We start from the raw sequence: 27029 nt of genomic DNA on the forward strand, positions 1-27029 counted from the left end.
GAGATGGAAATGGAAGTGATGTCAATGGAGGAAGATCCTGGTTTGACTTCACTCTTTACGCCCATGATAGACCTTGATACGAGGAGACCAAGTGCCTTAGAGCTGCATTTAGCAAGGATTAGGGGGGTAATTTTTCTATTTCTATTTTATTAAACTAGTCTAATACTGAAATTCACTTATTTATTTATTTATTTATTTATTTATTTATTTATTTATTTATTTATTTATTTATTTATCTTCGTCAAGTTTTGAAATATAGACTACAGTATAAAAAAATTTCAATTAATTTGCGGTGAAAATTGTGTTGATCAGTACAACATCAAACCAGTATCAGTCCTCATGTAGAGCAGCCTTCTCTTAAATTTATGCTATTTGTACCAATCAAGTTTATCTTACGGCCACGTGCATCAAACTCAGTTTTCAGGGGGGGGGGGTCAGGGGGGTCCTGACCCAACCCACTTCGGTTTCTGAAAAAAAAAATCACATCGATATCCTGAATTTGAAATTAGAATTTTGACTAGTTTGTTTATAGTTCTTAACCGTTCGAAATAGTACCATTTGCCCTCCAAAACATTATTAAATTTAGGGCTCACTCAGCGGGCCTCAATCCCCACCACGAGGGGGGCGAGGGTCGGCTTCGTATATCCGAGGGCTTTCTTTCATTCCAAAAAATTATCCTGGATCCGCCTCTGAAACTACTTAAGAAATTATTATTATTATTATTATTATTATTATTATTATTATTATTATTATTATTATTATTATTATTGATAGAAAGGGTCCATTTGTCCTTGTTAATGAAATAAAGAAATTAAATTACAGAATTATGGATCAAAATCCATGCCGAATTTTGAGAACAAATAACTCTTATTTTTCACCTCGAAATTTCTATCTCGTAATTTCTTTTAAATTTCGACCCTCATTCATTCTCTTATTTAGTTTTTCAAGGAAGGAATGACATCTCAGAATATGTTACAAATACTCCAAAACAAATGTTTCGGAAACATTTACAAAATGAGGAAAGTGAACTTTAATATACCTGTCTGAGACAAGGTTTGTAATGAAGCAATTTTACAAATAAAAAATATAATTTATTTATTCCCCTTTTTTAGGCAATCTCAGACTTTGAGACCATGTACACAGAAAGTTCCGGGAGTCGGGTAAGATATGCCCATGTGCGAGGTATAACATGAGTCGCTGTTAATGAAATCAATTATACACAGTTTTTAAAAGCCAAGGATGACGTCGCTCCCCACAAATAAGAAATAGCACTGCTACTTTAAGGTGTGCTTCACCTGCTTTGCAATACATAATTTTGCTTATCCATTTCAGCCATCCGTTATCTGTATTTAGGCCTATTTATTTATTTATTTATTGTAGGACTCATTGCTGGATGACGTATCGTCACGTGTGGATGACATGACAGGAGAGGTGCGTACAGTACGAAAAACCCTCCCCCCCCCTCCCCCCAAACTCCTCTTTCCCGTCACTCAAAATTTGCTGTAAAGGCATTCAATTTCTGTCGGGCATCTCTTTGATAATCTTTCAGAATACAAAGAACTTGGTGAGCAGGCAGGTTTCAAGTATGATCAAGTATGTAGGCTACTTAAGGCCACACTTTTTTATTTTTATGGATGACATCCTCTGGGGACCCCAAAGTCGGTGCGAGCGGGCGAAAAAAAAAAAATAGTCCAAAAAAAAAACTGCTTAAGAAAAGTTATGTTTTCAGTACACAGCTGGAAACACTTATTTACCACAGAAACACGTATCAAACTAACAACATGTCTTTATCCATGCTCTCAAAATATTAAAGCATTGTGAATAGGGCCTACTTCGTAGAAAGGTAAAAAGTCATGAATATATATGCTGCATATTACCAAATCTATTTAAGGTTATTTCATGCATTCTGTTGGTATAGAAACAAATAAAACAAATATCAAATAAATAGCGTGTCTTTATTTGTACTCTCAGAAAATTAAAGCATTGTAAACACTTCACAGAATTGTTAAAAAAATTAAGCAAAGATAGGCCTATGCTTCCTACTACTAAGGTAATTTCGGTCGATGCCATTTTGTCTACTTCGACTCACACGCTAGCAGCCAACTATCGGGTGGCCTGTCCGACCTTCAGTCCACCAAATACCGCGACGCTCTTGTCGACCCTTTTTTCGCTCCAAAAAGAAACTGGTATGTGCTGCTTTGGACAGAATGTCACTGAAATTTTCCGGGCGATGATTGCTGGCCGCGGCCAGCCTTTCGTAAAATTGTAAAAGGGTGATATCTCCATGTCCAATATCAATGGCAAACCAATCCAAAACGACGGCCCCCGTTCTCTTTATGACTTTAATTGTCGTGTATTTTGAAATTAATGCTAGAGATGAAGTTGACGGCAAAACGGCCATATTTCCATGTGGTGATAATACGCATGCGCAGAAAGCTCATTTTCCCCACTCGGAACTACTCGGATGTCTCCGCAGTCGACAATGACAGTATGGAGCTTGCGGAATTAGCAGAGAATTGCCGATTGCATTTTCCGGCAAATTCAATAACGATGTTTGCGACAACCGACTTCCTTTGGGGGGGGGGGGCGGTTTGGGGGGGGGGGGGATTTTTTTTTTTTTTTTTTGGAGAACAGACGAAAATCGGTGCGCGCGCAGGATGTCATCCATAAAATTAAAAAAGTGTGGCCTAAATTTACTTAGAAAATTGGCACAAACGTATAGCCCAAATCTTAGCTATGTCTACTTTTCACCAAAATTATTCTTAGTAGAAATCTAAACACTGTACCTGCTATAATTCAAAACACGAAAAATGATGTCTCAGCGTAATACTCACTGTGTTCAATTGAATGATCATGAATTTTTATTCTTCACTGAAAGAGAACCAATTTTTTTTTTTTTTTTTTTTTTTTTTTTTTTTTTTTTTTTTTTTTTGTCGGAGGGTTTTAACCAAATTTCGGGCTAAATTTTAACTTTAAGTTCTTTCTTGATGCGCTGGTCCCAGTTTTTCCTTCGATCCTACAAAGGCTTTAATTAATACCGAAAAATGAGATCCAAATGATTGGACAATTTACGCGCTACCGGTAGATGCACAGGTGTGTATTGAACTCTGTGTAGCAATGAAGATAATTTCGGCTGACAATGAAGCCATTGTTTGAGCGTCACGTTAATTCGTCACGCTCTGAGCTCTTTATGAGAAATTTCTAGTGCAGTGTGCGTCCCTAAGGAGTGAGACTGCCAAGTGCAACCTTAGATATAACCTTTGCGAAACCAATTAGAGGAATTATAATTGTTCGGTACAAATGTGCGCGCTGGTCCGTGTGTCCTTTGGGAATCACTGTTGATCGGCATTATGTAGAGCACTAATTGAGTTTACTACTAGAACTGTTAAAATTGTTGCAACTCTTACTGTCTAGTGGTTGTTCGGTGTCTCATCTTTCTTTCTCTTTCTCTCAAACAAGTACACATACACACACGCGCTCGCTCGCACACACACACACACACACACACACACACACACACTCACAAATGTTCGCAATCACTAAACGCAGTCCACAAATCTAGTAATGTTACTTTGAGTGTTTTGCGATTTTAAAGGCAATAAAACCGTGAAAAAAGATAATTTTGAACTCACCATTTTATTCACTTCACTTTTTTTTTCAGGCCAAATATCAGATGAAAAGTTTCATTGAAAAATATAAAAAGATGTCCGCTAAGCTGGAGGAAAGCACAGAGGAGAGAGACGAAATACTCATGTCCCTGGCTGACGTAAGTGACATAGACAGTGTAACTGATTTTCATGTTAGGACGACAGATGGAGCCACTAAGTACACATGCTAAATACCAATGCCACAACGCGTTAACGTCCTATCGATGGGGTTAATATTAATTGCAATTACAAATAAATAAATGAAAATAACGTTAAACTAATTCATAAGTTAATTGTTAAATCAATAAAGTAATTGTTTTTTTCAGCCAGGGATTACTAGACTTTAATGGTATTTGTTATTTATCTTAAGTGAGAACGTAGAGATAATTATGCTGTCTCATCTCTATCTTTTTTGAAACTAAATGAAGAAATCACTCGTCTACCTTGTATTTCTACAGTGTGCCGTCAGTAACAACAGCAGACTGCCTTTAGTTACAGTTGTACTGTCTATCAGAATGACGTACGTGACTCAGGTTTATATAATTATTATTTTAGTGCAACGGCGTGTATATGTTAATAGCTTAGTTTTGTCGTTTCAGTGGTTCAGCTTGAATCAGTTCAATGTAAGTATATTTTTGTTTTATTGCCTTTTGCTTTTTTTTACCATCATCTTGATAACGAGATATCCAAAAACAAGCAAATATAGCCTAAATTCGCCATGCCTGATGGAATTAAATCATAAAGGTGATATACAGATATATTAGACAGAGCAGTGAAAATAAATATTTGTAATTGTATGAAAATGTTTTTAGAATAACGTCATAGTTTGTTCTTTACTTCACAGGATCTCTCCGATGTCAAGACAAGCGACGAGTTTGAAACTCCAATAAGGTAAGTGTGGTTTCTCTAGACTCAAATTCACTGCAGCCATGGATATTTTTCTTTGCTGAAAATCAACGAAATTATGCTGAGAATAATCGATATATTTATGGTCTTAATGTCGGAGTCGATTTTCAAATATTTACATTTTGACATACATGTACATAATAAAATTTAATGGCCTGGATAAATTCATGTGCAACTTAAACGCATTATTTTAATGACCTTAGATTAACTTAGCCGTGGTCTTTTTGTTAACTGATTATCTTTTTATTTGCTAATTAATCTTTTTATTTATTAATATCAGTATGATGGACACAAAATTTGAACTGGACAAACTTAAACGCCTCAACAATGAGATCCTGCGATTATCCCGATCCGGGGAAGATACAAAGCAACTCCAGAAGTACGTGGCGTTTAGTTACAAACAACAAAAACAATGTATGAAAACGGTGCGGTTAATTTGAACCTCTGATGTGATTTTAATATTAACCGTATTTAAATATCAGTGTCATTTGAAAGACTACAAGCACATAAATTAATGTAGTGTTTATACCTGTGTAATCGCCTTGCACATCATATTGAAGGCGGTTTGTTTAAACAATTTACTAATGACTAAAAACAATTCCCATTCTCTCTTAAAAGAGAGACAGACAGACAGACAGACAGAGAGCAGCCACATAAACTTAATTACCTTTTCTAACACGAATATTATATATTTATAAACATTACTTTTTAAACTTTTTGACCTTCGATATTGTTTACTAGGGAGAAGGAGAGACTCCAGAAAGACGTGATCAAGAACGTAGTCGGCTTGAAAGAAGGTGAGCAACATGTTTGGTGGTGTGCGCGAGCCTTTTGTTTATGCTTATTATCTGCCGCTTCGAACAGCTAGGGGATAATTTAATATCGTGTGCTCATTAAGCTGATTCCACTGATTGCACTTTCATATCGAGGATCCCTGCAGAGTTGGACCGACTCAGCCAGTACAATGAGTGAATAAGAATGCGCCCCTACCGCCTAATTTTTAACGTTATTGTACGACGAGTTACAAGTGTTATTTTTACATTAGAGCAAAGTTGTAATTTGAATAACAGAATACATATGCCTATTCTTTTTTGAAAATATTTCTTTTCGTGTAACTTCTCTTTCGCCCGATAAGTGGACTCTGGATGAAATCAGACGAAAGCATACTCTCTACCTGATAACCAGGCCCGCGGAAAATATGTGCACTCTTCTATATCGCTATCACAGAAAACAAAATGACCATATATTTATCGAAGTACATATCTCTGAATATCTAGTGAAATGTCAATCTATCGCCCTGGTGGAGGGTAGCGAAACCCCAGGTGAAATCCGTTTCACAAAATCCGTTTTAAAATGGATGCTGGTATTTTGTACAAAAATTGCCTGCATTGCCTAAAAATCTATCTATTACCAGTTGCAATGTTTCTTTTTTTTTTTTTTAGTAAGTTTTTAAAAGTGTTCTTCTCTTCAGCAAACGAACAAAATATGCGTAAAATAGTGCAACATGACGTGGCACAGGCGCTTAAGTTTGCCTCTGGTGAAATTGTCGACCTTTTGCGCTCTTATCGCGAGGAGGGGGCAACAATGGGTAAGCTTGCTTCTTTCTTTCTTTCTTTCTTAACAAAGAAGTATATTAACAGTGGGTTGTTTGCAATTGACGGTTTTCATCTTCCCCACGAGTGAGTGCTTGTAATGTCGAAACACATGTAGCGGTTCTTAAAAAAGGTCTGGTAGGTATACATGAATTGTTGAGTTGATAATTTCACAGACAGTGCTGTCCTACCGTCAAATGCTCTATAACAGGTCAATGAGTACATCACAGCGTTAGATAATCAGCGCATGACTAGAGGAAGGCTCTTGAATAGAGCCGAAAATTGGACGGTATAGGTAAGGATTGTCTGCGACATTATTAATTCAACAATTCACACATGTAGCGTTGCTAAGGACCGCACGTGCCTGGATTGACGTGACGCTGTAAACAGCAGAGGACTACAACGTCCCCTGCGCCACGTTGTTCCTGGCATGCGAACTTTTCATACCTGCGATAGATCAAAATCATCAATTGGGAAAATATTTCTGATTAATGATAACTACTTACTTTTGAGGACCAAAGATACAGGTCACACCTATATTATTCTAACATGTATAAAAAAACGAGAAATATGAAAACGAAAATTAATGCATCAGCTCAGGTTAGACAGTTGTAACAGTTAATAGATTAATTAATGACCAGATGAATGAATGAATGAATCAATTAATAGGTAAATTTTTGAAATATGTATTCTTATAATCAGGTTCGTCTTCCTTGGAGCAAAGAATGCAGGAGATACTGCAGATGATGGAGACGCAGGCGGAGACTGTCGCCCTGTAAGCTGACATTTGAGATCAGAAAAGCAATCATAATAATAATAATATACATATATCACAGTGGGGGATTTAGGGTGAGGTCAGGGGGTCCTGACCCCCCTTCGGTTTCTGAAAAAATCATACCAATGGTCCCCTCTTGAAATTAGAATTTTGACTAGCTGAATCATAGTTCTAAACCATGCCAAATGGCACTGTTCGCCCTCTAAAACACGAACATTTTTGTGGGCCCTTCGGGGGTGGGGGTGGTAAGGTTCGGTTTTGAATCTGTGCCTCCCCCCCCCCCCCCCCCCCCCCTTCAAATAATCCTGGTTCCGTCCCTGTATCATTCTGTAAAAGTTGCATGGAATTGCCAATTGCGTTAGTGAAATACTTACAAAGGGTATATTGTGGTAGGTAAGATTTAACTGGGACAGTCTTGCTGCTGAAAATAATATTCATTTTTTCATTAAGGGCGCATTCCCATACATTTTAGATCGATTTATCACCGTGGGGAGTCTCGCTAGATTACTGTCAGATAATCCGGCTTAAATGTCCGTTCCGCCTACTACAAGCTGTAAGGGGGTAATTAACTTTTGTGCCCGCTCGGCTGACAGCTATTTAGCGTGAACCCCAAGGGAGTTAGGTCGATCTAGGTGGATCGATCAAATCTCTGGGAATGGAATCTTGGAGAGTATGTGATAACATTTATTGAGAGTAGGCTGTTAGTTTCCATCTGAAATTTAGTACAAAAACTGTAAGAATTTCATGGTAGTTTTCAGCACTTCTAAAAAAATTCAATACTGTAGATTTTTTAAACAAAAAAATATTCAGTACTTCAACTTTTGATTTCATATTTTTTTAGAATGGAAATTCAGTTACTAGAGAAATCTGAGGTATGTTTCTTTCTGCTCTTTCATACATGGGTACACACGCACACACACACTCACACACACACACACACACACACAGGCACAGAATTTTGTATTTTTTCTTTCTAAACATTAGAGAAACGTAATTTGTATCAACTATGCATCACTATACGACTTCCAAAAATCAAAGCATAACTGGATTTTAGATTTTATTTTTGTAGAGTATTTCATTGATATTTGTTAACTTATTTTTAATTGATGTTGCAGATATTTCTGTTATTTTTCAAACATATCTTTTTCATCATTTAGATGGTAAACAGGTACAGTGATGAAAATCAAGAGTTGTTGTTGAAGAACATGGATCTCAAAGCTGAGAAGAAGAAAATCAAGGAAAATCTTCTGACTCTGACGAAGGTATAGAGGATCCATGGCAGATCCAGAAATTTGAAAAGGCTCTGTGTGTGTGTCTGTGTGTGTGTGTGTGTGTGTGTGGGGGGGGGGGGGGGGGGGGGGGAAGACGGGCATGAGGAACAATGATAAGAATTTTACGTCACTTAAACGGAAAGGAAGACTACGTAATATTTCACCGGTAAAGGTGAAGATGAAACCTTTTAAGTTTCAATCATTTAACTCTTTTTAGCACTTTAAAAAACACTAAAAAAGATGAGATTCTATTACTTTTTTCAACAATTTTGGGTTTTGGTGGTTCAGTTGAAATTCCCAGTTTTATTTATTTATTTATTTCTTTGAGGTTATAGATCTTAATTTTCTTATTGGTGTTGGGCAGGATATACCTTACTGTTTAAATTTTCATGATTTTTTTCTTTTTGTTATATTAAGGTGTTAATCAGTGCATTATACGCTTTTATGCTGAACCTAATATACATGTAGTAAAATTTAGCAAGACACAAGCCTCCCCCCCCCACGACACACACACTACCTCCCCCCCCCACATACACACATGCAAACTCATACACGCCACACACATACACGCCACACACATACACGCCACACACACTCATGCACACACACACATATATACACACACATGCACACACACGCGTACACACACACATGCACACACACGCGTACACACACACACACACACACTTACAACATTGTCTCGTATTTTTCCAGAGAATGCAGGACTATGAACCAGGTAGACAACACATTACAGTAGATCTTGGCAAAGATGAGGAAGACGAGGATGAGGAGGAGAAGGAGGAAGGCAGACGAATACACGGTACATCTTTGGGCGGTGGAGCAAGTGCTTTGCCACCAAGGGTAGGCATGCTGTTCAATTAAACTTTCATTCATTCTTTATAATACATGTATTAGGCCCTCTATGAAAACTCACAATACCATCAATTTTCACATAAAATTTATCCTTTTCCAGTCTGCAATCTCAAAGGGCATGATCACTGAAGATCCCGTCATCTTGAAAGCACAGTTGAGGGAACGCACCAACAGAGTAGAAATCCTATCACAGGTAATTGTGGAAAGTCCTGGGTCGCACAGCATAGAATCCTATTTTAGATATTGCACACACACACACATGCACACATGCGCACACACACACACACACACACCGAGTGTGAACTGATGCAAAGACTGTTACTGTTTTGCCCATAAAACTCAATTTCATGAAGAAATTTATCTGAAATTTTGACAAGTTACATTTTAAGGTTTTTGTTTGATAATGTGTATCAGGAATTTTTATCTGCACATATTTTTAGATTTTCTTTGAACTGTTTTTCTATTCAAAACACAACCCAACAGTTAGTATTTCATAAAATTTCTTTAAATGAATTTAAACATTCTTTAATCTAAATGAGCCATTTACCATTTTACCTTAATATAAAAGCCTTGTAGAAATATTTTGATTTCAACACTTATTTTCATTACAAAAAGCATCACTGTTTCCTTAATGAATTACACAATTCCTATTAAAAATGAAACTTGCATATAGTTTGCGTTAAACATATTTGATGATTATCTTTGGAATTATTGAGTTTCAAGTTATCACAGTAACCAAGTATTTTGTTTTATTATTTTTTTTCTTGGTTAACAGGAAAATCAAGAATTCAAGGAAAAACTTGAAGAATTGGAGCAGGCATTACTTGACAAGGTACTATTCTAGCATGACTGAGCTAAGGAAATTGGCATAATCAGTTTTTTTCCTTTCTTTTCTTTTTTTGCCATTATCAGATATATTGTACTAAAATATTTTGAAAATGTTAATTATCAAAGAACTTCCAGTGATCACTTGGATGTTAGCCTTTTATTAATTAATTAATTGTTTCAGGAGTGTGAAGTGGATGCCTTAGAGGTAGATAAAGCCAATCTAATGAAACAGATGAAGAAAGCGAACTTCAGACCAGATGTCAGTTCTCTCTCGAATACCTCATTCAGGTGATGGATCTTTTGGATATAATTTATTTCTTTGCATTTAGAACTAATTTAGAGTGCAGGGTTTTGTCAGGAAAAAAAAAGGTAAATGCTGTAAGGGATAACATTTTTCTTTAATTATCAGGAGACCAGAATTTTGCATCACTTTCTTTGCATGTTTTTATAAAAACAGTACAGATACCTTAAACCTTTTTGAATTTCACAACCCAATATCTTTTTTCCTTTAAGGGCACATTCACAATAGAAATAGCATTCCATGTAGATCACTCCAACTCCTCTGGGACTCTCCCATAACAAGATTATTTACTCCCAAAGAAAATTTTTCTGTCTTGAACCCACTCTACCATGCAGGGTATGTGGCAGAGTGAAAATTTTCACAAGTTCTTTACAGATATTTCTCTTTCTATTCACTAGCTGTTCACACTTCTGTACTTTCTGTCTTTTTCTGAATCAGTGGAAGAGCCTCTGGAAGTGCTATAAAACTTGTCCAGCGAGAGGGATCCAAGACTCATAGGTGCAGCAAGTGTCACTGTCATCTTAAGCAGGGCAGTGAAAGCGAAACAGCTATGGTAAATTTTGGCTGGGGCTTTTGTTACATTGTTGGGACGTACAACTGTGGTAGCTGTGATTGTGTGTGTGTGTGTGTGGGGGGGGGGGGGGGGGGGAGGGGGACTGGGCAGACTGACTGGGATCATTTGAGGGGGCTAGTCTCACCAATTTTAACCATGCTTTTTAATAAGTGCAAGAAATAAGAATAAAGAACTCTTTCCACTTCTTTAAGTCAAATGTATACTCATTATGTTAAACTCAAAAACTCTTTCTGCTTGGTTAACCCACTCACACCCTAGCACTAACACAAAATTGGCTTCCTGTGCATCATTTTACACTGTAATTAATTTTCAGTGAGTTATTTTTTTAATTAAAATTAACTGCAAGTTTTTTTTTTCATAAAAGAAAGTCCTACTCACAGTTTTACAATATAGTTTAGACTTGTATAATCTTTTTAAATTAAAAAATAAAATTTGTGTTTCATAAATGAGAATTATCAAACACAAATGAAAAATTTTTCATACCATTAGCTTATGGCCAACCTGGACATCAGTCTGCTGAAAGATTTCGGCTTGTGTTTGATCATTTTCATTTATGATCCAACTACCAAGCTAATGGACATTTTTAAAAAACATTTTTTTTTGTTTGTTTAAAATTTAGATGTCTAAAGCTGGTCTGACAAAGACAGCTATAGAGGAACTTCAACGTGAAAACAAGGAATACAGAGAAATGATAGAGCAACTCCAGGTGTCCTTAAACTCTGCCCAAGACGAGGTCCAACAACTGTGTCAAGAAAAATCCCAGGTACATATACTTATACATGCATGTACATTTTGTGTCCCAAGCCAATGGCACTGATTGTTATCTTGCACCTTGGACCACACTCACCTTTTATACAATATAGTAACTGACACAGAGACCGTTGGGAAAAGGTAAATTAATAGGACCTATAGCAACAAACAGACAAATTTGGGTCCAAAATGGCAGAATTTCATAAAATTCAAATGTCTGGAATTACTGAGCACCTCCCATTTTATGAATTTCGACCAAGACAATCCTTTATTTATTTTAATTAATTCCATTTGTACTAAATTCATGGCACATTACTGTATTTGGTCAGGTCCATCACCCACCCTGAAGCTATGCTTAGAGGTGCCTTTTTCATTCTGCTCAGAGGGTCATCATTATTTTTAAAATGAGACAAAAACTAGTAATAGTTTTAGCCCTGAGCAGCCCTGCATTATATTTGAAGTATCCCTATAGCTACATGTATTGTTTTATAGTTATTTGCATTTAAAAAAAAGGATGCAAAAAAAAAATCTTGTTTCTCTATGAGGAGTAATAAATGATAAGCCTAATGAAATTCCCTTTCATGGAATATTTTGCACATGAAATTTACAAAATTATGACAATAGGCTCTGTTATAACAGAATATGCTAAAAAAAATTTGTTGATCATACATGGCATTTTGGTTGTTTAAGAAGAAAATGATCATAATCATTATACTACAGTGCTTTAATTATGTGCTTGTTTATTCTGTAAGTTATTATTATTTTAGATTTTAATATTTTTCTATAATTTCCTTTTTAAATGTTGATCAGTGGATAAAATCACCTACGGAAGAGAACCTGAGAATTCAGTCTTCTGAATCAGAAAAAGAACTTGGAGACAGTAGAAGAAACGTGCCAACAGTGGTTAGAAAAAATGTGTTTACTTTGATATTTATATGTAATGTTTCAAGTCAAACAATGAACATAAAGCCCTTATTAACCACCAAACTCTGATATGAGTACATGCTATTTTTTCTGTGGTTTTGAATAAAGCATATACCTTAATTGGTCATAAGAGAAAAATTTTCTATATGATTCCCAATGATTCTAACTTTTGTGCTATTGTAACATGTAACATGCATTTAATGCCCTAGAAGTGTCTTCATTTTAATTTTTGTGAATTGACGGACTTTCATTCATTCCCAACATTGTAATATCTTAGTATTAAAAAGAGTTGAAACAAAATAAAAACAAAGATTAAAACACTTTGTGATTTTTTAAAAATTTCTTTTCTCTTCAGTCAAAAATTGTGGTATCCCAACACTACAGTGATGAAGATGATGAAGAGGATCTTGTCGATGAAAACAACAGAATTGAAGCTTCCAGTGTTCACCGTCTTGGCGAGGTGTTTAGTCCGTCAGCATTGAATGTGTTTGAGATGCTGGGAGTTCCAGGAAAAGAATGGAGTAACGAGGGTGGTAAACAAATGGAACGAGGCAGTGCTATCAGAGCTCAGATGTCCAGTAAGGTATGCAAAGGCAGATCCAAGGGGTGGCACAGAGAAGCATGTGTCCCCCTCCCCTTACTTTCATCTCCCCCCCCCCTCTCAAAAAAAAAAAAAAAAGGTATAGACAACTAAGATATGAGACAAGTCTAAGGCATTTTTTTTCCTTCTCTCTACAGATTCCAGTACAATTGATCTTGTCAACATTTTCAAAACATTTTTCAAAAAAGAAAAAAATAACAGCTTTGCCCTCCCTTCTACTTTGGTTTGACTAACAAGTCCAGAATGTGAAGCTTATAGAGGTTTATTTGGACTGGGAAGGGAGGGGTACAAAATGCCTTCCCTTCCTCTTCCCAACCACCAGCCATACTATAGACTGTGGTAAAAAGTTTCAAATTAAGCTTCATGAAGTGAACACATTGGTACAAAGTAAACAGACAGTATGAAACATATTTTATCAAAGCTGAATGTCTTAATTCCCTCCTGTTTCTGAAGGCTGTTTTATCCCTTTATTGGATGTTAAATTGATTTTATACACTATACGTGTATATTGGATTCTCATGTTTAAAAGAGTATACACACACACACACACACACACGCACCATTGCACTGTACTGTTAGTATAAGTGTGTAGACTAATAGAATGATTTAATTTATAATACGTAACTTTATTTTATTTCCTTTAATCACTTTAAGGCTACCCAAACAGAGGAAAGCTGGGATTCTATCATAGAAGTAAGTGTTCTGAAAGAAATTTATTAAATGGAGGAAATTGCTTTCTTTTAGAAACATTTTAGAAAATGTGAATAATTTTCATATGTACAAAATAAATATTTCCAGTGCAGTGCCTTTTTGTATAAGCTTTGTTGTATTTTTTATTATAACTTTAATTTTTTAATAACTTTTTATGACTGTCAGTGTCTGAATTAGACAAAATATTTTGCATAATTTTTCAAATCATACATTTTAAAGAAATTAGGAAAGAAAAAGTGGACAGAACGAGATATCACAGCAGTTTCAACGGTGGTTCCATCTACGGTCAATGTTGCCAAAGCAATGATGTCACATGGTCGCCCAAATGTGATCCATCAAGTGGAACAAGATGCTGAGAATTATTTGCAAAATAATGTGAGGAAAATATCTTATCTGGTTATGTTTAATTTCATTTGCTGATTATTAAATTTATTTGTTGTTCAAGCATAAATTTGCTTACTTAATCATTATACAGTATGTAGCTTACTAATTCTTTGTGTCAAAGTCACTTGCCTTAGTTGTATTTTGAGCTGCCCATTTTTATTTGGCAGTGCGACATTTCTTTAGATATGATATGATGGTTTTCAACATACCCATTGCCTCAACTTTCACAACTGTAAGAACTGAGGAATATTTTTCAATGTCCCAAGACCATGAACATTTACAGCCATTTTAATCAGATTATTTCAAGTACTTAGCTTTGATTACACAACATGGACTATGTTTGTCCCCAGCTTGATGAGATGGTAAACGGCATGAACAATTTCTTTGAGAACTCGGCTCAGATGATGGGGGAACAGTTGGGCATGATGACCAAGGCCAATCACGACCTCAGGGCCAACCTTGACCCGCGGGAGGCCTTTAAACTGGACAGGGTGAGTCCAAGTGACATTAAAAACTTCTGTGTTTTTTTTTTACATATGACTTTCATAAGGGGGGCGTCTCGATAGTTCGAAGGTTCATTGGTCCGAAAAGTGGTAACATTTTCATCGATTTTTTATTCAAGGGTTCATTGGTCCGAAGGTTCTACAGTGAATATTCGGACCAATGAACCTTTGGACTATTGAACCTTCGGACTATTGCTACGGCCCCTTCATAACTAGCTAAGTAAACTGTAGTCAAAAAGGCAAAGAAAATGGGATGAATCTTTATTGCATTCATTTATGGGCAGGTGTGGTGATTACTGAAAAATATACCAGTACATTTGTGTCAGGGTAAGTTTGTACACATACATATGAATGCACTCACGTGCACACACACACACACACACACACACACACACAGAGATACAGTTTTACTTGTTCAGAATTCATAGTCTAAAATCACATAGGAAAAAAAATGATAATAAAATTATGATTTAAATATAATTTCATTAACCTATAGTTCAAATTGAATTTATTGGGATGTACTAGTATATGAGTGTTGAAAATGATTTCCATTTTTATTGGACTAAAAAGTTTTAATTTTCATTCTTACTTTTAATGAATTTTGAAAAAATTTATTCTTACTTCCTCTAAATTGTTTTCTGTTCTTGTAATGTCATATTTAGCGCCTAGAGGCTATGATGAAGGACATGTTTGGGTCTGAGGCCTACAACATGGAACAAGAAATTCTCCAAAGAGGAAAGTAAGTGCTAAAAGTTTTGATTTTTTAGTTTATATATTATTTAAATTAAATGATTTAAAAAAAGATGTGATTAGTATGTCTTCAAGACTGTGAAGTTCATGGGAGAGGAAACATACTTTGGGATAATATTTTCCAGATTTTTATACACAAATCTATGAAAGATTATAAGTTACCATATAAACTGTAATTTAACTTGAATTTTTTACTATGTACCATTCAGTGCTGGGGTACCATGAAATAACACATTTCCCAGCAAAATCAGTCTTTATCAGCTTAGACCCACCTAACAAATAAATATGACTTGTAGGTGCTTGCAGGCCCAGGATAAATAATGCTTTTTTACAATAAATAGAAAATAGTAGACAAGGACAATTTCACTATTTACCTGTATTTAGGGCACAGGTATAAAAAATAATATTTTTGTCTCCATTTGTATATGATGCTTTTTTATTGGGGTTGAAGGAGATCCTTATAGGGATACACATGCTCCTCTGAAATTAGTTAGGGGAGGGAGAGAGGGCCCACATACAATACCATTCCCTGTCTTCACCATTGGATGGATCCTACTTTGAAAAGATAGAGATTTAACTGATAAAAATACATTAGCTTATGTGCCAATAGTACAAATAATGTTGTTGTATTTTAATAAACAAAGACTGAATTTTTGTCTTGTTTAGGAGGTTTGGAGGTTTCGATCATACCAAGCAAGTGTTGGACTTCTCTGGTGAGTGATGTATATTTTTTTATTTGGTTCATTGTTCAATAACAATGCAACTTCTAAAATGTCATGTATCATTAAGTGTTTTATAAAAAATTACTTTTAATCTTCAAGGTTTATGAGAACCCTTAAGAAATAAAATTTGGAATCTCAAAGGAAATACGAAAAGATGCTACATGTATTATCATAATTAATTTTTTTAAATATAAATTGATAATTAAAATTATAACCTTTTATAAAAAATATTTTAAAACTATCCTTCTTAGACATAATGCGGGGAAAGGGCCTCACCCCTGAACAGATCAACCAGAAGATTCAGGAGCATTTCACACGTATCAGACAAATGACTATGGACATGATGTCACAGACATATCAACTGATGAAATCAGGACTCAAATATCAGGTGAAGAATGTGCCCCTATTCCTCTTTCCCTCTCCCTAACTTTTTTTCCACTCCATCCCTTAAGTCTCCCCCCCTCCCTCCCTCTTTTACTCCTCTCTTTCTCTTTTTGTACCCCTTTCCCATCTCTCTGTCTCTCTCTCTCTCTCTCTCTCTCACACACACACACACACAGAGCACATTTTTTCCATTTTTTAATGATGATTATACCTTGAATCATCTGAAAGACAAGTTTTTCTTTACCTTAAAATAGCTACAATAAATGTATGAAAAAAATTATATGTTATTACATTTGTTGCACTTAAATTTGTTTTCAGGTTTTTCCTTAAAATTCCTATTCATTTGTTTATCTATAAATGCTACTTGTATTTACTATTTCCTTAAAAATGATTTATTTAAAGACCCCTTTATCACCATAGCAACAAGAATATGAGGAGGTCTACAGGGTGGTTGAAGCCACAAAACCAGAAGTTCTGGAAACGCATCATGCAGGGCCAGTCAGAAGCAGACAGGATGCCTTGAACGTAAGTTTGATTTTCTTTCCTTTTTTCTAAGAAAAAACGCTCATGCATCTCATTTTGCAATATGCTAGAAAATGATTAAATCTATGACAAAAACTGGCTGCTTGGATGCACCACAGGATAAGATATATATTGAAAGTAGATTAGTAAGTAGATGCCTCATGTACAGAGATTTTTAATAGCACATTGTGCTGAAGAAGACTGGTGTTACAACTAACACATTGTGCTAGACCACCCAAATGCAATGGTCAGGGTTTTGGCGAGAGTGTTGGAGGCTGTGGGGTAAAGATACAGGTGCGACTCTCTCCTTAATAACAAAACAAGTACCAGTACACAAGATATGAAAAAATAAATAAATACTGCACATATGAAGAGTATGAAAACTTTTAAGACCAAAATTCTTTTTTTTTTTTTTTTCAGGAAAAAAATTAGTTTAAAAACAGATTCTTTGTAAGAATTTAATTTTCTGTTTTTTTATTTTTAACCCCAGTGGCTCCTCCTTCTATATTAAAAATACTGCTTACACATTGAGAAAATTTAACTTTTAGCACATGAATGGCCATTGAAATCTCCATTGATACAATTTTACATTCCTTTTTGTGTGAATTATTTGCTCATATTGTTGAGAGTAAATATGTTTATAGAACCAACTGCTTGGTAAACATTGTTCAGGCAAAAGTCTTGTTTAATTTGTCAAGTGCACAAAATTTCCATTTCAATACATTTGTTACTCTGCCTGCTCTATGTAATACTAGCTACATGTTTGTATGATGTCTATTTTAAAATCATTATGATTATTCATTTTATTATGCTAAGGTAGTGCTAACACTCTCCAATTTGGCCAAATGCTAAAACTGACTTAAATTGGCTAAACAAAATAGGGTTAGTTTGATTTGTTTTAGTCAAATTTAAACCAATATTGCAGAAGAAAGTGGTGAAAAAGTAGCAATTTGGCTAAGCAAAAAAAAAAAAAAAAAAAAAAAAATATTGCTAGTGCTTCGTACCCCAGCATACTCACACATTTTTGTCTCATCAGAGGGAGAAAGGAGACATCAGATAGCAGGCCAATTATACTTTTGATCATGGTAAATAAGCAAATTTGTTTAAAAAAGTTAATTACAAAGTTGGATTACACTGAAAACTTATTCAAATTTTGATTCACTAAATGAGTTTTCTCTGAAATTAAAAAAAAAAAAAAAAAAAAAAAAAAAAAAAAACAGGGAAAAAATGTGAAATACATCAACATCAAAACAGCTAAAAAGAAATAGCACTTTGAAAAAGGTAGCAAAGTCATTCTCTCACATACTCCCTATGACGCACGAGATAACCTCAGTTTCATATTAACAATTAGTTTTAGAGATCGAATATCAAGAATAATAAAAAATGCTAAAATAATAACATTCCTTCACGTGTCTTCGATTAAAATACAAATTCCTATGAAATAAAAAGAACTGTGCAGAGGCATCGGCTGAGAAAAATAACCAAATTCCTGATAAAATATTTATAATAGTGGGTAACAGTTGTCCGATACTCATTCAAAATATTGCCATAAAGGGCAGAATTATTGACAACCCGTATTTATAAACACTCGCAACAATTGAAGTGCATAATAGGCCCAGCAGCTTGTTCAATACTATGCTTGGATGAATTTGATAAATGGCCATTTTTGTTTGCTGTGCTATTGTATACTCCTTAGTGACTTTTCTTTTAATGTTCACACAATCCAGAAAAGACTTCCATTTTTCCCCCAGCTTGGTCATATTAGTGCCCCGTCTGTGTATAACCAGTGAGTATATTTCTTAACCCATACTCCAGGCCCTGGGAGATCATATTCATGGCCCGAAGCGAGGATAACAATGGCTTATTGTGCAGTTTTTCTGTGTGAGACTGTTATTTCATTAAATCTCTTAACTTTAACATAATACCCCGCACTAAGGTAATGCAAATAACTGTTGATAACCAACGGCCTTACAGACCCTTACAACCCAACATGGTTCAACCAGACTAACACAACAGACCAAGTTACACAACTGTTGCTTTGAGAGTGAAAGGAAATATTATTCTTTGGCGGCAAAGTAGAGAATTTGGACTCTAAGACTTTATTTTTGCGAGAGAGGGTGCTGTGATGCTGACAATGTGCCTGGGTCAAGTAAAGTGTTGTGTTACAGCCATTGATACTCCACTCACAGTACACTACAGCACAGGTGCATGGAGGCATGGGGGCAAGAGACGGCAGACAACTTTATGAATTCTTGTTGACAACAACATACAATTGAAGAAAATTTGATGGAGATTTGAAAGGAAATGTTGGAACTTTCAAGCTGTAATCGGAGTAATAGGAAGATATTAATCATCTAGTAGCTGGACTGAACAAGACGTGTTCATTCTTCTTGGCTATAGTTCAAGCTGCATGGCTGTAGAGTGTATTACCATTAATTTTCAGCTCAAGCAAGAAGCAGTCACAACTGACTAAAGGAATTAGTTGACTGGGATTAATTTCTTTTAGATCCATGAGCGTAAATCAAAAAGGAGAAAAACACAGCTTGTAAATAAGTAAATTGACACATGTACTATTCAAATGGGAAAACAACAAGAGACATATATTTTGAAGGAATTTTATAACTCTTTAGAAATGTAGAACATTTGAAAGCAAGGGAGTACACAAAACACAGGACAGATATTTTTCTCACTGGAAAAGTAACCTACAATAGCAATCCAGGATCATATATCCAAGTTTAATTTATTAATGAACATTATATTCAGCCATAGTAACCACCTTCGACAGCATTAGTCTGTATATATACAAGTACGAGAATAGCTGGTAACAATAGCTTTCAATTCATACTGGCAATCTTTCTATCGACCTTCAACAGCAGAATTTCCTTGATTGTTATTCCTAGGAGTCACACAGGAAGCACTGGGTTGCATTAATTCATAGAATTGACCTGGAGAATGAATTTCAATTCATTTCAGGCTGAGATAAAAGCAGGTATAGATTTCCAACCAAGTGTGGACTTAACATTCAAATTATCACAGCGACTCTAGAAAACCAGGAGGATTTTGAGTTTGACTGTACTCCGTCTGTATTGAGAAAAATCTCATTTCTCAGTGGACAAGTGGAAATTTAATGTTCTGTTCATGTCTTAACTCACGTGCTATGTCAACATTCACCTCCGCTAGGTAATTAATATCATTAATTAATTCTCCTGAAGAAGTTGATTATATTTGCACAAGGACACCAAATTGCTTCACGAGTAATGCAGTATATACTTCAGTGTGATAATTAAGGACTGAAATATTGTGTCAACCTCTTGGTGACAACACTGAACTTCATTATCATTGGATTTTGGGAGGACCAGGATTCCAACGGAGCGATAACGTCCTCACTACACAGGTATCACTTGCTGTCACTTTCGTCAGACAAGGATTAAGTCAACAAATTGTGTTTACCAACATCAGAAGTAGATATTCTGATACACAGTAAATGAAAAAGACGAGGTAATTTGACCCGCAAGGACTGTGAGGAACTGTAACAAAGCCTGCAGGAATTATTGGCTGAAGTTTACATGTTTGTTGAACACAAGATAGTGAGAATTAAATTGATCTTTACAGTATACAGATCATATATCATACATTGCATAACTGATACCATCTGCATTATAAGCAAGGCAAAGAGGTAAATGACATTTAGTTGGACAATACATGTACCCAAAATACTGACAATAAGTGGGAATTTTAATGACACAGAAGATGCTAAGACTTTAATACAGTAATCATCTGTTGCAAGCATTTGCAAAAATTATATATATTTTTTTAACCTGAGGCCTACATTTAAGTACACAGAGATAGATAGGACACTCAAAGATACAGCATTTGTGACTTCTTTATCCTGCTGACATTATTGGTCAAAGTTTAAGTGAACCCACCTGACACAAACTGGTGTAACCCAAAACCACTCCAACACTTTGGAGAGGTAGAATTTGGTATCGAGAGGAATTTCAAGTTCATTGGGTGCAGACTGGAAATGTTTTCAGCGTTTATTGATGTTGGCTGCCAACAGAGAAATATTAGTACATGATACTTGATAGATACAGTTTAGAGGACAACATATTTTTGCTCAGTGGGAAGGATCTACTAGAGATTACAGTTTTATATAATTTTTTTTCTGGGCAAAGAAAAGTGGGGAAGAGTTTATTATGTTATCATTTCAGAGTCAAACTTTGTGAGTAATTTTCTTCCTCAGTCAGCTAAAGGATATATTCTAGTTTTTTTTTTTTCTCCATGAATGTGGTACATTAATTGCTTTCAATATTTACATATTTCATTGAAAAACAAATTGCTAAAGGATATGACTCCTACTATCTCTGCCACACAACTACAGCAATGAAGTCAAACATGACATTAACTGAGACAAAAATGGATTTATACAATATACGGAGGAGTTACACTACACTAGATCAGCCTACGGGATCTGGCTTCTCGGCTCAAGCTCAGGTTTCCCGTCCCCTCACCAGAGGGAGCCATCGTCACCATGACCACTATAGCAACATTTACCATGGAAATGGTCACCAGAGACAGGTTTGTAATGGACTGTGATTTTGATTTTCTGTAGGAAGCTTTGTATCTGATGCTACTACTTCTGTTTTCAATATTTTTCCGAGTTCAGGTGTGTTCAGATGTATTTTTTCCCACCTTTTTCAGCCATAATGTATAAAAGCACATGATATTTAACACCCCAGTTCCATAGATTAGATCGACCTACTTTAGATCGACCTAACTCCCTGGGGGTTCACGCTAAATAGCTGTCAGCCGGGCGGACACGAAAGTTAATTACCCCCTTAAAGCTTGTAGTAGGCGGGACGGACATTTAAGTTGGATTATCTGAAAGTAATCTAGTGAGACTCCCCGGGGGGATAGATCAATCTAAAATCTATGGGAATAGAGCCAAACAAATATTATGTAATGAGGGAAAGGGCTATCTGTTCAGGAAAAAGCTGCTTGTTTCCTGTGCTTATGACTGACATCATGCAGCTAGGCTGCTGACATGGTTATAAAGAAAAATTTGTGGGACAAACCTCCCCCCTCCAACAGCACACACACACAGCTCCTAAGTACTTGTGTTTAGGTATAAACTGGTATGCAGTCTCTCTGTCCATCTGTCTGTCCATCTATATATAATAATCTATATTAGGTGTCTGTATGTCTGTCAGTTTGTCTGTCTTTCTGTGTGTCTGTGCCTTTGTTTGCTTGTCACCTTAGCAGCTGATATATTACACTTTACCTATTACAGGTGGACAACCAGACAGCCCACCTGACGGAGAGTCTGATGATCCGTCCACTCACAGTGTCCAATATGAGTGTGGACCAAGTCCCGTCCAGGACTTCCCACTCAGCTGGTCTTGCAGTGGAGGTAATATTAACAAGGCTTTCATATTGAAAAAATATTGCATTTTTAATAAATTAGGTTGAAATTTCATTAAATGATTTCCAAGCAGTGGATCTTGCTGAAGCATAAAGAAGTTCAAATATTTTATTTTATTTTTATCTTAACATGGCATCTTTAAAACACATGATATGTGCTGTTTTTCTTTTTTTTTTAATTTTGTTTTGTTTTGTTTTGTCACAAAATTACCTTAATTTTGAACACAACCCCCCCCCCCCCCCACACACACACACCATTTTATTCCACTTCAAATTTTAATTTGAACACTACAAGAATGATGATTTTATAAGACTGACATCAAAAAATCTACATCTAGTTAGATAAAACTGTGAACACTGGATGAAAGTCACAAAAGCATGAAGATATATGCAAACATATTCACAATGATGACAAACCATTTCATTATTCAGAATGTCTTGGATATTTTACCAGTATACTAATGCCATGCACTCCTGATGCCTAAAATGTGAATTAGACCTTGATTTGGCAAAATAATATGTTTTCCTCAAAATTCCAGCAATTTTTTATGTAACATCTATTAGTAGGAATATCACATTTAACACCATTGAAAAAATTAATTATGATCAGAAAACCTGTTTTCTAGTTCTAATTTTCTATTCATACCACCATGTGAAATCCACCAGTCTTCTGATCAGCCATCTTTATCACAATTAGGAGAGTGATACAGAAACTTTAAGCTTGGTTCTGGATATGGCATACCATAGTTATTGTGGAAAAAAGATTTAAAATTTCCAGGAAAATTAAGATATGACTGTATAAAATTCTGTGCCTTTAAGGAGGGTAGGGAATACCTTTTGTGTTCCGCGTGATTGGCCTTATTTTTTGAGTGTGATGCGTTATTTGAGCCCAATATTCTGCATGAAATGTGGTTCAGGAATTCTTGGTGATCAATTGGTAATTGACCTAGATATATCTTTGTTATTGGTGATTGAGCTGTTTTAATTCTTGGTGATTAAGGGGGTGGGGGGGGGTATTCCCTACCCTCTTTAAGAGAATTTTTTTCTCTGTCAGCGTTCGCAAACGAACATGTACATCCCTGGCAAGGGCCGCCCAGAGAGACAACCAGAAAAGATGGCTGTGATGTCCAACAGGGAGGAGGCACCCGTTTCCAAGGCAACGGTGCCTAAGAAAGGATTGATAAAGCTCACAGCACTCCAGTTTGAGCAAGACGATCCCAACTACTTTGACAGAAGTAAAGGTTTGTATGAATAAATGAAAAATAAATAAATAAACAAAAAAAAAAAAAAAAAAAAAACGAATAAATATATACAGCTTTTAATTGATTTGACAGGATGTTTCAATAAGAAAAATGACATTAGTATATCGTAACTGTTATTATTTGGAATTATTAGAATCTATTGCACATTATCACGTGCACCATATAGCAGTTTTATTTTGCTTCAACAAATTATGGCATTTTTTTAAATCTTTTTTTAAAATAAATTGGGCATGCATATTGTTCAAAAATAATTATGTCAGCAATTAATAATATTGATCTTACATTCTAAAGACCATAAATCAGCCAGTATTTTCATTTGATAATACTTTTTAAATTTACAGAACAAAGAGAAAAGAATAAATGGAAAACCAAGCCATTGCCAATGAACCACAAGAAACTAATGGACAAGCAGAGAAAATTGGGAACCGGCGGCCATGACAGGTGGCAATCTGCCGAACCTGCTGACACCTGGGCAGATCTTGTTCCAGAAGAATATACTGTTGGTGACTTGCAGAAGAAGATATTACAGTTTGCTGTAAGTACATTTATAGACTCAAAATTGGGCCCGAGATTCATTTATTAAAAGTACTAGTATGTGTTATGCTCATTAGACCAATTACAATTGCAAACCCAGAAAATTAGTGGCTCTACCTTCATAACCAAGGTTGACAAAACTATGATCTGTAAATCCATTTATTTTTTGCGTTATAAGTTTCTCATTTTTACTGCTACAAATGATGTTCAATAGTCTCTGTGTCTATAATAAGAGTTGCAATGTATTCAAATACTTGTCTTGTTACCCAAAGTACATGTAGAACATTTGGATATTATACCTTGGTAATTAAGGGAAAATTTTTGCTATATATTGAACTTCAAGAACTAATTGTGATAGGCATTGTTTGACTTAAAAATCGACTTTTCTTGACTTTGTGGGTTTTCATACCTGCACACAACTCTAAAGTAACAATTGACATTTTCATGAGCCAAATCAAAAATTAAATAACATATAATGTGTCAAAAGTATTATATAAAATGTTTATTTTTGAAATTATAAACAAGGGTAAGTGAAAAACCTTCATAATTGCAGGACTTTGCTGGTGCTGATCGCAATCCTTATCTCCGCTTAAATGCCCGCCAGCCAGCTAATCAACAGCAGGGACCACACATTCTACCCCAGGGTGCACCAGCCATGAGCTATGACATGGATGTGGAGTCTGTGACATCAGAAGTAACCATGGCAACCACAGACATGGCAGCTATTCCAAGTAAAAAAGTCGCAGTGGTTCCTCGAAATGTGCTTCCGACTCTCCCGCCCTCAGAGAAAAGGCGCAAACCAGACTCTCGTTATCCTGCTTTGCGGTCTTGATGGCAGGAAAATGAAAAACCTGCGATATATTTCATCACATAATCAAATAATTTATACATGAAATACAGTATTTATTGGGGGAATTACTGCATAATTATTTGACAGAATCAAAAATGTGAGAGATGCTTCAGTGTCTTATAAAATGAGGCTGCTAGTATGAAAAATAAAAATCAGCTGCACATTTCAGATTCAGTATAAATGTGCTTGGACGTACATGCTGAGACATAGCTGATTATTTCAGGGTGATGAATATCTTCCTTTTATTTAAAATTCTTCCCTTTAGGTCACTCCTGAATTTAACAGCAGTTTATAGTTTCCTGTCACTTGTCATTAGAACCTGTACGATTTATGCCTCCCATGTTCGTAAACGTGCCACACTCTTACCAACGATTTGCACAACAAACCCCACCAGAAAATTACTTTTCAAATACAATTTGAGACCACCAAATTCTTAAATCTGTCCTACATTTTTACTGAAGTCAAAAAGTTTGAAGTCTTAAATTTTGTTTCCATCAGTCAAGGAATAAAGTCATACCTGTACAGTATATAAAAGACCCACCAATATGAAATATTTTTAACAAGGGATTTTTTTTAATATTCCAACAATATTTTCATTTTGAACTTTATGAAAGTGTTCACTTCACTGCAAGTGCTTTTTCAGTGTGAATTGATCACCTGTGTGGCTTACGAGTGCTCTTCAATTAAGATATGAATTGATATAATTTCTCTGAGTGAATGGATTTTAATAATATGCTGTTGTGCTAATTAATTACCATATTTAAAAACTGTGGGTATAAGATGCATTCAAGTGTAATTTTTATACCATAAGGGTAGCTCAGAAAGGATTTGATTAGTATAATTAGTGAAACAAACTTTACTAAGCTAATCTTACACTGGGGAATATTGATATAAAGACCAAAGACTCTTAATCTCTTAAATGTTCATTCCCAGAAAACGTGGCACAATTTGTGTATTGCCCAGCTGCAATTTATGCTTAAATCAAAATGTCAGACGAAAGGTAGATCAAAATTATTGTCAGAACATATTGGTACAGAAGAAGAATCTAAATGTCTCACTTTTACTTATATTTGACCTTTTCAAAATTTATCATTTTTCAAAAACCTCAAAACAACATATTATTTTCAGGATGGGAGGACACTTGAATGTTCAGTTAAAATTTACATTGTAGAAATTTATCGTTAGTGCATTTTTAAAGGAGAAAGCACTCACAAACCCCTCATAATTGCTCACACAAAGGCTCAATACCATTAATTTGTTTTACTCCATGTTGTGTGGATATTTCATCAAACATCCAGATGTGAAATCTTATGACCAGTGGTGTGGACTAGGTTTCTGTTTACACCAGGCATTGGGATCACAAAATAGAATGCCTAGATATATAGGGAAAAATTAGATATTATGTAGGCAGGCAATGTTTTACCAGTACAGTATTGCATTTTGAAATTATTCAAATCCGTCCGTTTTACACAACTTAATCGTGCCAAGAAATAATGAAAAGATGTTGATGTCATATCTTTAATTCGTAAAAATTGTCTTTTAAATATGCTAGTTAGTAATGTGGCAAACCTGAGTCTGCTTAAATTTATCCTGCAAGTGTGAAATATATAAGTGTCTGAAAACAGAAACTTTAACTTCTTGATTATACTTGCATAATATATGTATCATCAGTTTTAAGATGGTTATAAGACCTTCTCATTTTTCATCTCTACAAATCATTAGTAAGACACCATGAACTTTTTGCTCACTCTGTTGTTTCACAACCTCTCTTTCACAGGTGTGCATGAAGTTTTGATGTTAGTCACTTTACTTTGATCATCACAAGTAATGTTATATCCCGTTATTTGTTACAATCCCACTGACATAAAATGTCAATAAAATACTGCTTAATAAAGATTGTCTTTTTGTCTAGTAGTCTTCTTAAAATATTAAAATATTTGCAAT

At 35.3% G+C, this 27029-nt stretch overlaps 1 protein-coding gene across 1 annotated transcript; it reads left to right on the plus strand.

Annotated features, from left to right (window-relative positions):
* On the plus strand, nucleotides 1-26982 carry LOC106165910 (uncharacterized). Its single transcript, XM_086997886.1, has 31 exons — nucleotides 1-126; nucleotides 1113-1160; nucleotides 1381-1431; nucleotides 3662-3766; nucleotides 4247-4270; nucleotides 4492-4538; nucleotides 4834-4932; nucleotides 5295-5350; nucleotides 6025-6141; nucleotides 6848-6920; nucleotides 7762-7792; nucleotides 8078-8182; nucleotides 8906-9052; nucleotides 9165-9257; nucleotides 9840-9896; nucleotides 10074-10180; nucleotides 10632-10746; nucleotides 11387-11530; nucleotides 12328-12420; nucleotides 12797-13024; nucleotides 13697-13735; nucleotides 13973-14128; nucleotides 14488-14628; nucleotides 15303-15379; nucleotides 16057-16103; nucleotides 16364-16500; nucleotides 16917-17021; nucleotides 22309-22428; nucleotides 23494-23680; nucleotides 24043-24236; nucleotides 24789-26982. The coding sequence occupies exons 1-31, from the start codon at nucleotides 4-6 to the stop codon at nucleotides 25065-25067; spliced, it is 3345 nt and encodes a 1114-aa protein (XP_086854012.1). The 5' UTR covers nucleotides 1-3; the 3' UTR covers nucleotides 25068-26982.
* The last annotated feature ends 47 nt before the right edge of the window (nucleotides 26983-27029 follow it).

This window comes from Lingula anatina, chromosome 10, assembly GCF_051362555.1.
Source record: "Lingula anatina isolate TDL-2025a chromosome 10, LinAna3.0, whole genome shotgun sequence".
Classification (NCBI taxonomy): domain Eukaryota; kingdom Metazoa; phylum Brachiopoda; class Lingulata; order Lingulida; family Lingulidae; genus Lingula; species Lingula anatina.